At 45.1% G+C, this 12,233-nt stretch overlaps 1 protein-coding gene across 3 annotated transcripts in view; it reads right to left on the bottom strand.

The window, feature by feature from the left end:
• LOC120829373 (metabotropic glutamate receptor 4) overlaps window positions 1-12,233 on the bottom strand; it is a 122,158-nt gene that overhangs the window by 25,877 nt on the left and 84,048 nt on the right. For all 3 annotated transcript variants that reach the window (XM_078087156.1, XM_040193409.2, XM_078087150.1), the window contains exon 4: window positions 1,367-1,502. In XM_078087156.1, coding sequence (XP_077943282.1) covers window positions 1,367-1,502 — 136 coding nt within the window. The remainder of the gene's footprint in view (window positions 1-1,366; window positions 1,503-12,233) is intronic.

Raw genomic sequence — 12,233 nt, 5'->3', positions numbered from 1 at the left:
GCACAAGATAAATATTACGATCAGTTTTTTGTTTTTTTTCTCGGGCGTTTGCTGTTTCATCGTCTCTCATGAGACTTTGTAGTTGCATAAAGGATTTGTATTTTTTGTAGTATGTGGAACAGTTTGTCTCTTTACATTAGTTTTATGACCTCAGGGACACATAGTTGATTGATAATGATTTTTCTCTGAGTCTTGTCTTCAGTAATTTTGTGAAATGAGCACGTCTCAAGATGCAATTACGGGCTCCGTGCTGGGAAAATAGAAATTGTTTTTTCCCCATCAGGAGATGGGAGACATAAGTAGACAGGCCAAGTTCAACACAATGTGAAGCGCTGTGTCTTATTCTCCACATTTCACTTTCACCATAACAGCAGGTTCACCTCCGTACTCATTAGACTCTTACCAGTGAGTGCCAAAAGAATTCAAATGACAAAGGCAATATGTGTAAAATAATAAGATGAAGGAATAAAATTTCACATCACTGAATCGCACAATAAGACCATTTAATTAAATTGAGTTTAATGTTGTGAACCCATGTTGTTTACCCACAGAGCAAACTGCAAAGGAAGAACGTTCTGGACCCACCCGCTCAGATCGAGAGAAGCAAGCCAACTAAAATAAGTAATTCTCTGCTCATTATAAAGCTAAGACCAGGCAGTATATTTATATACGGTTCGAGTAGGAAATCATAGCGCTCCATCAGAACAACTCAAGGCGGTGATTCCTTCTGGAGACTATCGGGGGCTTTTATTAGGCTCCTGCCGGCTCGGCCGGGCCGGGTTCAAGGAGAGAGCAGTAATGCAGCGCCGAAATCCTCCTGGCCTTCTGTAATTACTTTTTATCCAGACTATTAGCTGTTATCAGGACCGGATTAAGTCAATAAGCTCTGGGACTTCTGCCCGGGTCGTCATCAAAAGGCCGCCCGCCCGAATCACTGGCCTCTTCCACCAGGAATACACCGGCCTCCTGACCGGTCGCTGCGTGTGTGGATGCAGCCTACGACTAATCACCTCATCCTCAATGCAGACGATCCGTCTTCATAATGGATGATGAATTTTAATTGATGCGCTCTCCTCCCAGCAAGGAAAGCAGGGCGCTTGGGGATTTAGCTTTTGTATAACGGCCAGAGAAGATACCTGCAGGAAGGGCTATGAGGAGACACGATGTGATTGGATGGAATGATTGCTCGAGGACATCGATCATCAATGATTTGGCTCTTGATGATTTGAATTGTCGTTTTTATTACTCAGAAACCATGTGAACAATTTACACGGTTTTGACATTTACATCTCTTAACGCTACACCTCAACATTTCATAACAGTGTGCTCTCTTTAAGGAGATTCATTTGGTGGTTATTGCACTCACCTGATGTCGTCCTCATTGGCGAAGATGATGACCACCCGGGCGTTTGGGTTCTCACTCAGCCTTCGGATGATCTTGTCGAACTCCCCGGTTCGTGGTTCACGGGGTATTTTCACGGACTGGGAAATGCACAGACCACCTAATGGGAAGACGAAAGGAAGGAGAAAAAAAGAAGAAAGAAAGGGCCTTTTTACTTCTGCAAAGCAAGCAAGCGTCTCATCAGCAGAGACTCTTTTTTTTGACTCAAAAAAAGATTTGTTTTTTCTTCTTCTACCTTGCAACAAACACAAATCTTCTTCAACCCGCTGGACATTTTTTTAAATAATATGTGCACAGGGGCCATATTTCAAAGCACGAGGGCCGCAAGGTGTTAAAAAAAAATGTCTTTCCCCCGACCACAGCGGGCAGCTTTTGAGACGTGGAGCCCCATCAATTCAGTTTACGGTGCTGCCGGTGAGACGGGCATTTGGAAGCATTTGGACGTCTATAAATTGCGTAATTGAAAACTTCCCCCATTTGTTCGTAGTCATTTTTCTTAGTACAGAGCTTGCTATATTTTGTGCGAGGCAACAAAAAAGAATATGATTGTCTACATTTCATCTTCTTTTTGCCTGAAGATCCGGACCGTTAGTTGGGACGGCAAATAAACACACAGCTTTACCTAAATATCAGTACAATCTTATTCTGGTAAACCCAGGAGCCTTTTCCAGTGACATGGATTCCTTGAGTTAGCTTCTTAGCTTGTTAGCCAGTGGCGTGCACAATACCTGCAGTGATTCGCAAAGGGTCCGTTGTGACAGAGCCCTCGGCCTCTTCCAAAAGCCTTGGTGCTGAACGCGGGTCTGGAGGCAGCAGTGGACGTCCCCCGGTTACCAACAAAGGCTTTGTGATTCCCAGTGCTACGTTTAACGCTGTGGCTCTGCCAAAATGCCACCGAGATTGTGTGCATGCTAATGAATTTCCCTTTGGTGGCAGAGCACAAAGCCGTCTCGTTGGCCAATCGATGCAGTTCACTTCAGGGCAGCCAGACTCCCACCGTGAAAACAGACACCGCAAGGCCGGAAAACTGGGAATATGAGGAAAGAGCCGTGGGGGGCGGCGGGTTGAGTTAACGATGACGCGCCGCTTAGCTCGCAGGGACAGGATGTCGCTTTGGGTTAAGTGAGGGGGCTTCAGTCAGCGACCTGCAACATTGTTCTGATAGCAGTGCACTGAGGATTCATTTAATGAGGCTCCCATTCTCTTCAAATCTTTTCCTTTTTCCTTGTTTTTCGTTTTAGTAGTTTTTTCCTCAAGGCTGCGTGTAACGGTTTCCTGCGGTGGCTCATACGTCCACTCGCCTCGTTCATGGATTCGCGCTTCCTTCACTCGAAGGGTGAGAGAGATTCCTCTGTCGGTTGTTGGGGGGATGTTTCCTTTGGAAATCAAGCAAGACCTTTTCCCCTTCGTTTCATTACAGTTGCTTCAAATTGTTTCTTGAACCTCACATGAGTATCAAAGTTGTCACAGATTGGTGGATAGTTTGGGATTTTAACATACATGAACTGGGGCGAGATGAATAATTGAAACATACAGTATAAACAAATCTCCTCACACATATTTCAGACCATTTTTAGCCTGAGTGATATGATGATGACAGGGAGATGGGAAAGTATGATTAAACAACCTCTAATAATAATCAGTCATAGTTTTTGCAGATTCCTCAAATCTAACCTGCATTTCGTACTAATCAAATGCCTCACTGAGCTCAATTGTATTTAAATTCCAATTCATATGAAATCTTTTCACTCCACTCCAACTGTGAAGGACTTGTGTGTAGTGTGTGCTGATATGAGATATACCTGCACACTTTGATCAATGCACATGACGACACAAGGAGAAAGAGACCATCGCTGTTAGAGCTGCATTTGACAAATGACTGACGCGTGTGCTATAAATAGCCAGTCGCGTTCAAGAGAAGGGAAATGCCGCCGGGTGTTGCCCATATTTGTGAACCTTTCGATGTTGTTAGCTGAGGCTGAAGAAGAGCTTTGCCTGTCTGCCTCTCCGTGTCGTCGCACAGACTCCGCCGATACCGACACAAGGGAAATCTAAATGCAGCAGCTCTCAGCGGCTCTATCGATCACTAGATTCTGTGTCTCACTGCTACTTCAGTTCCCCCCAACATCTGCTGTGTGGACGCAGAGCGATCATCCTTTTCCTTCCTCCACTTCCCAAACAACAACCAGCAGCAGGCCGCAGCACCGCTCGACCTCCGTGGAGAACCCCAGGAGGAAACCCCCCCCCCCCACACTCCAAGTATGGATCCCTTATTTCGGTTTTGTTTTCATAACACACACACACACGGATGCGTGCCTTCATAATAATATGAGGGTTTCACAGTATTTGCACAGTGAAATATCGCTCACAGGGTTGATCCGCCTCCGCCAAGCTGCTCCAGAGGACGTTTTCATCCAGCCTAAGTGGCTTTTAATTGGGCTTGGTAATTATAGGTCTTCCTCATTACACATTTTATAATAATTTTAGCTAATGAAACAATTCTCTTAAGAGGTATCAGATTTTCAATAAAACACTTTGCTGGTTTCCATTTTACGATCGGACAGGATGTAATTAGGGAGAGAGCCCCCCCTCTTGTCGGCACACCGCTTCTCACCAGTCTACCCTCACTGAACCAGACCACCACCTAAAGGCACTTAACAGGAGACAATTATAAAGCACTTCATTACAAATGTGTAGCAGCCATCAAACTAATGTTACGTGTTTTGTGTCCGTTGATAAAATTACAATTATGACCTGAACATTATGCAGATTAAGAATCAGTCACAACTGGGTTGTTTCTCGCAAAGTGAAGAAAGTAAACATTCACAGATCCCGATGTCATTGTCCCAGTAACCTGTTGCAGCGCTCTGGCACCCGAAGACACTCTCTGATCTACTGGTGGAGTGAGGCAGCACTTAACATCTGAGCATCTTAAAAACGCCTCTAAAAATATCCGTTGCTGAGGAGACAGTGAGCCTCTCTCTCTGCTTCCATTGTAAGGCGCATAGATCTAAAACAACCTGAATGTTGCTTCTACAGTAGAGACCGGAGTAGTTCCTTTGGCGAGCCGATGATTTGTTTGGCAACAAGCATAAACAGTGACTGATCACTCAGCCGGTTTGAGCCGCACGCAGCTTTGAAACTCGCCTCTGCTTTGAACAGCAGCGCTGTTCCATCGATGCAGTGGCGCGCCATGTCTGGCCGACCGGCCAACGCAAAGAGCCTCTGTAGTGTGATGACAGCGGTTCATGTGGAACAAGAACTCACAGAAAGGAAAGTGAACCAGAAGCAGCTGAATGCAGAGATTAACAAGATCACCTCCGAGTTGGTAAACTGCAAACCAGTTGATGAACCGGCGTGTTCCCCGGCCTTTCCTCCAGTGCATGCTGGGACACGCTCACGCTCCTCAGAGGGACGGGAGACAAATAGAGTTTTTGTAGGCGTGAAAAAATTATATTAGTAAAAACCAGACCCATCCCCGGTTGCAAAATGTTGAGCCGCAGGATATGTGCTTTGTTTTAATATCGGCGCATTAGCTCAAGGTCGTGTTCTTCTTTCCTCCACTTTTTATTAGACATACAGCTGCTAGTGAGTGGGAGGGAGATACTGGGGAATGTGTGAAAGACAAGGCTCGAATCATTAGGGCGGCTGACCCTGAACAGAAAAGTCCTCGGTCCAGTTCCCTCCTCCAGTAAACCCCCCCAAACCCCTGCTAAAGTGCCCCGGAGCAGGACACTAAATCCCCCACAATCCCTGCGGCGCTGTTCAGTCGCTGACTGTGTGCTCCTACCTCACTCTGCAGGTCTGAGGAGACGGAAATAAATGATGTTTTCTCCCTCAGGGGATCAATTAAGAGTAGAATATGTAATTATAGTTCTCCTGAGACACACAGATAGCCCTTGAATGTGGAGACAATAACTGACCTCCTCCTGCCTGGAAAAACAAACAAAAAAACCCGCTACAATGGGTGTTCGAAGCACAAACTACTTGCTTTTGAAATGTGGTGGTGAATACAATTTATGTGAACCACATGAATGGCTTTCATATCGGAGGGCAGAAGATGAATGACCCCAATTCCACCTGCGATCGCTGTAATTTGTCTGCATTATGCCGAACATGTGTGCCATTTATCCACGACCCTCGTCATTTCACCCAAAGAGGGCTTTCCATACAGCGGTGCTCCGTACACACAGTATATCATTTAAAATGAATTTGAAACAGGTGTATCTGTCCGAGTGGACCTGGCGACGTCATCGGCGACTCGCTGAGTGCTCGTTGTGGTCGTTGTTGTTATCGGAGAGGCTTTGGGCCTGATGTTCTGCTGCAGAGATCAGGCTGGACTGTGGTTCAACACACAAACACATGCTCTCTGTCCCCCTGGGCTCTGCCCATGTAAACAAGGGTCTGCAGGAGAGAAGACATACCGAGGACCTGGGAAAGGTACGTTTTCATTATGTTTTAGGGATAACCGTATTGAAAATGTTTCATTTAGTGTGTTTGAATCTATCTATGCGTTTACCGATTTGTTGGCCCCGTCATTCGTAATTAAAATATCTACCCAAAATGTGCTCCGGATACAAATTCAACACGAAAGCGAGAGGCTTTTTGAAACATGTTGCACCACCTTATAGTTCAAATCAATTCACGGTGCAGACGCAGAACTTCTCCCTTGCTGCTTGGTTCTATGACATTAGAGGACAGTGAAGTTGTGAAGTTTAGGAACAGCAAACTGGGTGTGGACGTCTATTATTATTATTATTCCATTGGCTGATGATCAGTGTCCTTTGATTTTCCACCAGCTCTGAATTTAAATGGTAATAACTACAGAACACGTAGTAGCCGTAGACGTGTAAAACTCGCCGCACACTTCAAAGACACTTCACGTCAAAGCAGCAGAGATGCAACAAAAATGAAAAGGAAGTTATTTTCTATTTTAACATCTATGATGTTTACAAGAAAGATTAGATCAAAGGGGACGATGATTGCTTGGATGCATCTTCCAATAAGTGTGCAGCCAAGAGGATATCTGAAACAAAAGCACACGCTACAATAATGATCCTACCCTGAAAGTAATCCAGGGAAAATGGTTATGAAATGGGTGCATACAGTATTTCTCCGAGTAATGTGGACGGAATAATGCTAATAATGACTTAAACTTATTGGTAGTGTGGAATTTAAGCTCAAATATTTGAGGATACCTGCTTAACTTGTAACAGGTGAGACCGTGTGTTCGAGCACCAGGAGGCCGAGCAAACACCTTCAACGCCACTGTCATTCCACCTAGAAACCGACTGAAGGAATTCTAGCTCCTTCTTAATCATACGTTGTATACGTCGTAATCTAAATGGAGCGTAGCGGTGGAGAAGAATGATGACGCTTCAGAGAGCTTTTCCTCCTGAATGTGAGCGATTGCGAGGAACTTAAAGGACTTCTGAAGTGCTTCAGAAGCTGTTCCGTAAACTGGAGGGACTGACGAGCGGTACCGAAGCGGTGAGTCTCGAACTACTACGAACAGAAGATTGCACTTCTGTCATCGCACAATCCATTGAAGAGGCTGCGGCGCCGACGGCCCCCCAGAAGAGGCCTTCTGGTTATTAACTGTTGTAGGAAACAAAGATATTTTAGCAAAATACATATTTCAGCTGAGAGAGGGACTGCTACAAGGAGGCATACAGAGCATGTTAAAGCATTAAAGCACGTTACTTTGTTAGGGTGGTTATATATAATTCATTTTAGACTGACGTCCTCCGCTATAACGACGGTGAGGAAGGGGAGCATCGAAGCCCCCCAGAGCCACAACATGTGCTGCACGCTCAACTAGCTCGTTGACATCAATGTTATGAACTGCACGGGGTTTAATCTTTGCTCGCTGAAAGAAAAGAACGTTCCACTCAATCTTGTATCGATGACTCTGCTAACAATCTGCGACGGTTTACGTGAGAAAGGCCGCAGTGCAGAGACGTAGTCGCACTCTGGCCCCAAAGTTGATGGATCAACTGAAAGTATTTGTTGGCGTGGCTATTTTCTTGAGCCAAATGGCGAACCGGGTCCCGGTATTACATCCGTCAGCAACTCTGCTCCGCCATCAGCAGCGCTGCGAGTCCCCGAGGAGACCGGACCCGCTCTCTATTCAACAGGGGAAGCCCACGGAGGGCAACCTTGTTTGGTACATATGGTTCATCCCACTCGGTCCCTTCACACTGCTGCCTGCCGGGAATGTATATGTAGTAATGTTGGTTCTTTAAAGTTGGAAAATTAAAACTTGACCAATGTGATACGACTCTTGTAGCATAATTGTTTGTGTATAACTCCTCTTTACTAGCTTGGCCACATTTCTGAACCAAATAGATTTTCTGCCGTCGGTTTTCATGCTGTCACAGTAATTTTATGAGGTGGGAGGTTTGTTTTAAGTTTTATTGCAGTTAAAACACCGAACATCAGCACGAGCTATTCAATCTACAAGAATCCATGTGCCACACAATGGTGAAATACAAAGAAACCGTTGCTGCTACTATGAACACTATTTATTGACCTCCATGACGTTACATAATAAACTTATTTCATCTCTGCAGTGTAAGCACAAAGGCTGGAGAAACACTGTCCTATTTTACAGCGGCTGAAAACTTCTGAGCTGAGATTATTCCACCAATGTGTCGGTTTGACCCGAGGACACAGGCTTCCCCTACAGACATTGAAATAATGCTAATGATATTCTTCAGGAGAACGATTTAACTGCATGTTATTGCTACCACCGAGTAGTTTTAGCTGGAGAGCATCTAGTTTATTCAGGTCCCCGGGTCTTGAAATGATGCTGAAAACCCGCCTGCTTGGTGTGTCCTGAGAATCGCCCGTACGAACAGCCTCACCGGGGCGAAGTACGAATTAGGTTACAGAATGACTGACTCTTACCATGAGAATGTAGTGAAGCCGTGTCAGAGTCCACACACCGTCCTCACGTGAGGCAAAGCTAATGGCGCCGTCTAAAAGCGCGTGGGTGAGCCGCGGCCCGGAGGGCCACATTCTCACATCGGCAAAGAGCTGCAGGAAACTTTCCCTGCAACTCGGTCTGATGCGAGCGCGTCGGGCCGCGTCAGTCGGTGTGTTGTGTTGCCTCCATTTGTGACAACAGAGGAGGGAAACAATGAATGATGATCAGAATTTAAATCTCTGTGGTGGGGGGGTTCTCGTCCCCAGGCACATCAGGGTAGTTTCTTTACCAGTGCTTGAGATGTGATGAATGGCTTCTTGTTGCTGCTGCTCTGCTGATACAGCCAGCAGCAGAAAAAAAAAAAACTTGCCCGAGAGCAGAGCTGCGATAATTAGTCGATTAATTCTGTGATTTGCTAGTTTGGGCTTCTCAAATGTCTGGATGAGATGCTTTTCTTTGTTCTATTTATCAGTGATGGTTTGGACCGCTGACTGTATAAAGACGGGGGAAATTAAAAAGGCCACGTTTCACTATTTGCTTAAATTTTTTTTAGTTATTATTTTGTTAATCGGAAGCTTTATTGCTCATTGAAATAATCCATAGTTTCACACCATTCAACAGCTACTCACTGAACAGTAAACTAAAACGAACCGTACGCTTTAGGCTATGGAGGCTTATCGGGGGTCTCGAGGCTTCTGGCGTCAATGTTGACTATGGTGAAATGTTTCTGGGAACAGCCGGAATTCCTTCACCAGGTCACCGTTTCAAGATCCCTCAACATCCTCCATTAACCGATGTGTGAACTGCTACAGCGCCAACCGAATGTTTAATGCAAACACAGGAAAAGATGAGGAGGGTCACGCTTTGAAAAGTTCTGGACGTGTCGGCAAGATCCTGTGGCGTGTTTGAGATAAAGCATATTATGCAAATGTGAGTTCTGTGTCATGACAACCTCTCTGTGCACACCGGCAGCAGAAACCCTTCATGGAGCTTCAAACTGTCTGACGTGGCACCATCCGGGCGCATGCAAGGAACGCCAAGCCGTGACAGTTTCAAAGCTACGAACGCTGCAAACTACAAATCCACCGACGTGATGAACAGCGGGAAAGGGAAACGAAGTGAATGGGCGCAGCAGCAGAACAATGTGACTGTAAAGTGGCGGCAGAACGAGAGGAAACCCAGTCAGTTTGGTGAATCACCTCTTTTATATATTTGTGATGAGAGTTAAGTTGATGTCGTGGATTAAACGCTTGTTCGGATGTCATCTTTTATTCTGACATACCGAAATTATTACTTCACTAGCCTCTCTTCTCCTTTCTTACATGATAACGCATCATAATACTTTTGAAATGCTCCCTGGCTTTCCCAGCAACCTGTTACGTCCTAACATACGAAGCATTTTTCCGCCAATATCTTTTCCCGCGAGGCGTTTCGGGTGAGTGAATATTCCAGTCATTGCTCTTGTCATTTCCCTCATGACAAAAGGCTAAGCAACGCAAGCCTCGTTTCTGACATTTGCATAATCTCCCCGTCATCCCTGAGCTGCGTGTGAGCGTCCTTCTCCTGCTCCGCTTCCACCGTCATTTAAGAAAGGTCTAATTAATCACGATGTGAAACCATCCATCCAACGTGTGTCAGATTGGAGAAAAGAAAAGAAAAAAATCGTTGTGGTTGAAATGGATTGGATGCACATTCCTCCGAGACTTCCACTTCAAAGTGTGCCACCACCCGAGTCTGAAACATCCACTTAATTTGATCACATGCAGCGATGTAATGGGAATGCCGCAGGAAAAATAAATCATATCGCACTGCTTTTAATAAGGTGAGAAAAAAGAAATGGCCTTGATTTCCTTGAGGAAAGAACCCTCTCTAATCTCTAACACTGGAGGCACAGACAGCAGCTTGTCAGCGAGAAGCACAAGCTGAAAGAAATCCACCGACGGAGCAACATGTGCATCAAGGCCAGGCTGCGTTTCAACGGTGACATCATACTGAAAGCGCGTTTCACCCCTCTTTTCTTCTCATCATCTTCCATTATGACACTGCAGCCGTGACCCCAGGGGGCGGCGTGATGGAGGTTACACAATGGGAACGATCCCAATGGAGCTACAGCGCCGGTCGGATGCATTCAGTCGGGCCGACGGTTTGCACAACCTTTAGACGAGGGAGAGAACGAATGACGTAGTCGGGGAGAAAGCTCTCACTTATCAACTAGTTTACTCTCACTGGAGACGCACATGAGGCATAAATGGTTGATGTTGGATCGTGCGAGCTTCATTTACAGATCCCGTTTGCCCTCGTCTCCGGGTGTGTGCCGGCCCCGGAATTGTTTTTTTGCTTGCTGAACGGTGTCATCATAAGAGTTTTTCGAACAGCGACGTGTCAGTCGTAATTAGCTCCGCCGCGCGGCCGTTCCCGCGTGCGTCTGTGACTGAGAGCGACTGTGACAGTGTGGGTCCACGCTTCCGTGACTGAGTGACTGAGTGGGCGAGCGTGCACCTCTGTGTTTGTTCTCTAATCTCGCATCTGTGCTGCAGCAAACGGCACAATATTTTGGAGAGTGACGCATTCCCTCTAGTGAAACTTTCTACTTTCAGCTGTAGTTGCCGGCGTGTCTCTGAAAGCGCTCACAGCACATAAAGCTGCACGTATTCTTTCATCAGGAATTCTCAATACTGGATCAATAGAAACTTTCAGAAAATTCCCACAAAAGATGACCTCCCTGTTTGCAGGCAGCTAACCTCGTAGCAGATTGCACATTTCCCCTAGTACCAAACGGTACACCTCCTGCAGACCAAGTATCAACAGGATCTACGCAGAAGGTATTTTTAATCACAGAAAATAACAAGCGAGTTGGCGGGTAACAAGGCAGCTGTGTGAAAAAAAATTGGAGGATGTTAATGACATATGTTGACACTAAAGCATCACTGGATGTTATATCTATGTGTAAAAAAAGAAAAAAAAATGTAAAAGAAGAAGCTGTCAGAGTATAATTTATGAGCCGCTACATATCTCTCTCATTTTGTAATTGTCACTGTCTGTATCATCAGTATGAGCACATTCAAACGCTCACCCCTACATGACTCATTCTCCAGTTTTCTCCAGTTCTTTTTTTTTTTCCATTTCTTTTTTAGTGTTTCTGTACGTTTCTCTTACTTAGATTTACATTGTAAAGCAGCTTTGGGTACCCAGAAAAGCACTATAAAAAACAAAAGTATTATTATTACATTGTCTTTATTTTTTTTAGTTTAAACACCTTTAAACATTTTTTTTACAGTGGAGGCTAAAAGTATGCCGTATTTCCAAGATAAAAAAACGAGAAGGAAACATGCCGGCCCGTCTCGTCTTAAAGGTTATTTGCCATCTCGTCTAAGATATCGACTGCCCTCGTGTCAAGCCGTTTCACGTCCAGCCGCCTCCTCTCAGTCTCCACTTGAAAGCCCAGTGAGCCGGGATCAAATGGTATCGGACTCTCTTGTGTCATTAAACTGCACCCACTTTGTGAAAGAGTTTATTTGAGCAAAAACAGTCTTCGAAACATCCTGCAAACATTGGGCTCTGTGGACAGTCAAAGCCATCTGTATTTCATTGGGATTCCCTTTTGAGGAAGCAAACGGACAGGCAGTAAAGCTAAATGGATATTTGAAGTGAGGGCATACTTTGGATGCATTTGGGTATTTTTTTACCTCCAGCTAGACTTTAACAGAAGCATTAAATTGCAGGACGCTGTTAGGAAAAGGCCGAAATTTTAAAAAAGAATATAAAAGCCTCTCTTTTGATTGTGATGTAAATTTGAGTGAATGGTAGCACCTGCCGCAGTCACACATCTCTCTCTCTGTAGGGCTCTAGTTCTAAGTAAATATCTATTAAAAAGCTTGGCGTTTCTACCAGTTTGATAGTTGT

The sequence above is a fragment of the Gasterosteus aculeatus genome, chromosome 2 (genome assembly GCF_964276395.1).
Source record: "Gasterosteus aculeatus chromosome 2, fGasAcu3.hap1.1, whole genome shotgun sequence".
Taxonomy (NCBI): Eukaryota; Metazoa; Chordata; class Actinopteri; order Perciformes; family Gasterosteidae; genus Gasterosteus; species Gasterosteus aculeatus.
Note: the sequence above shows the minus strand (reverse complement) of the source record. Positions and strands in the feature narration are given on the sequence as shown.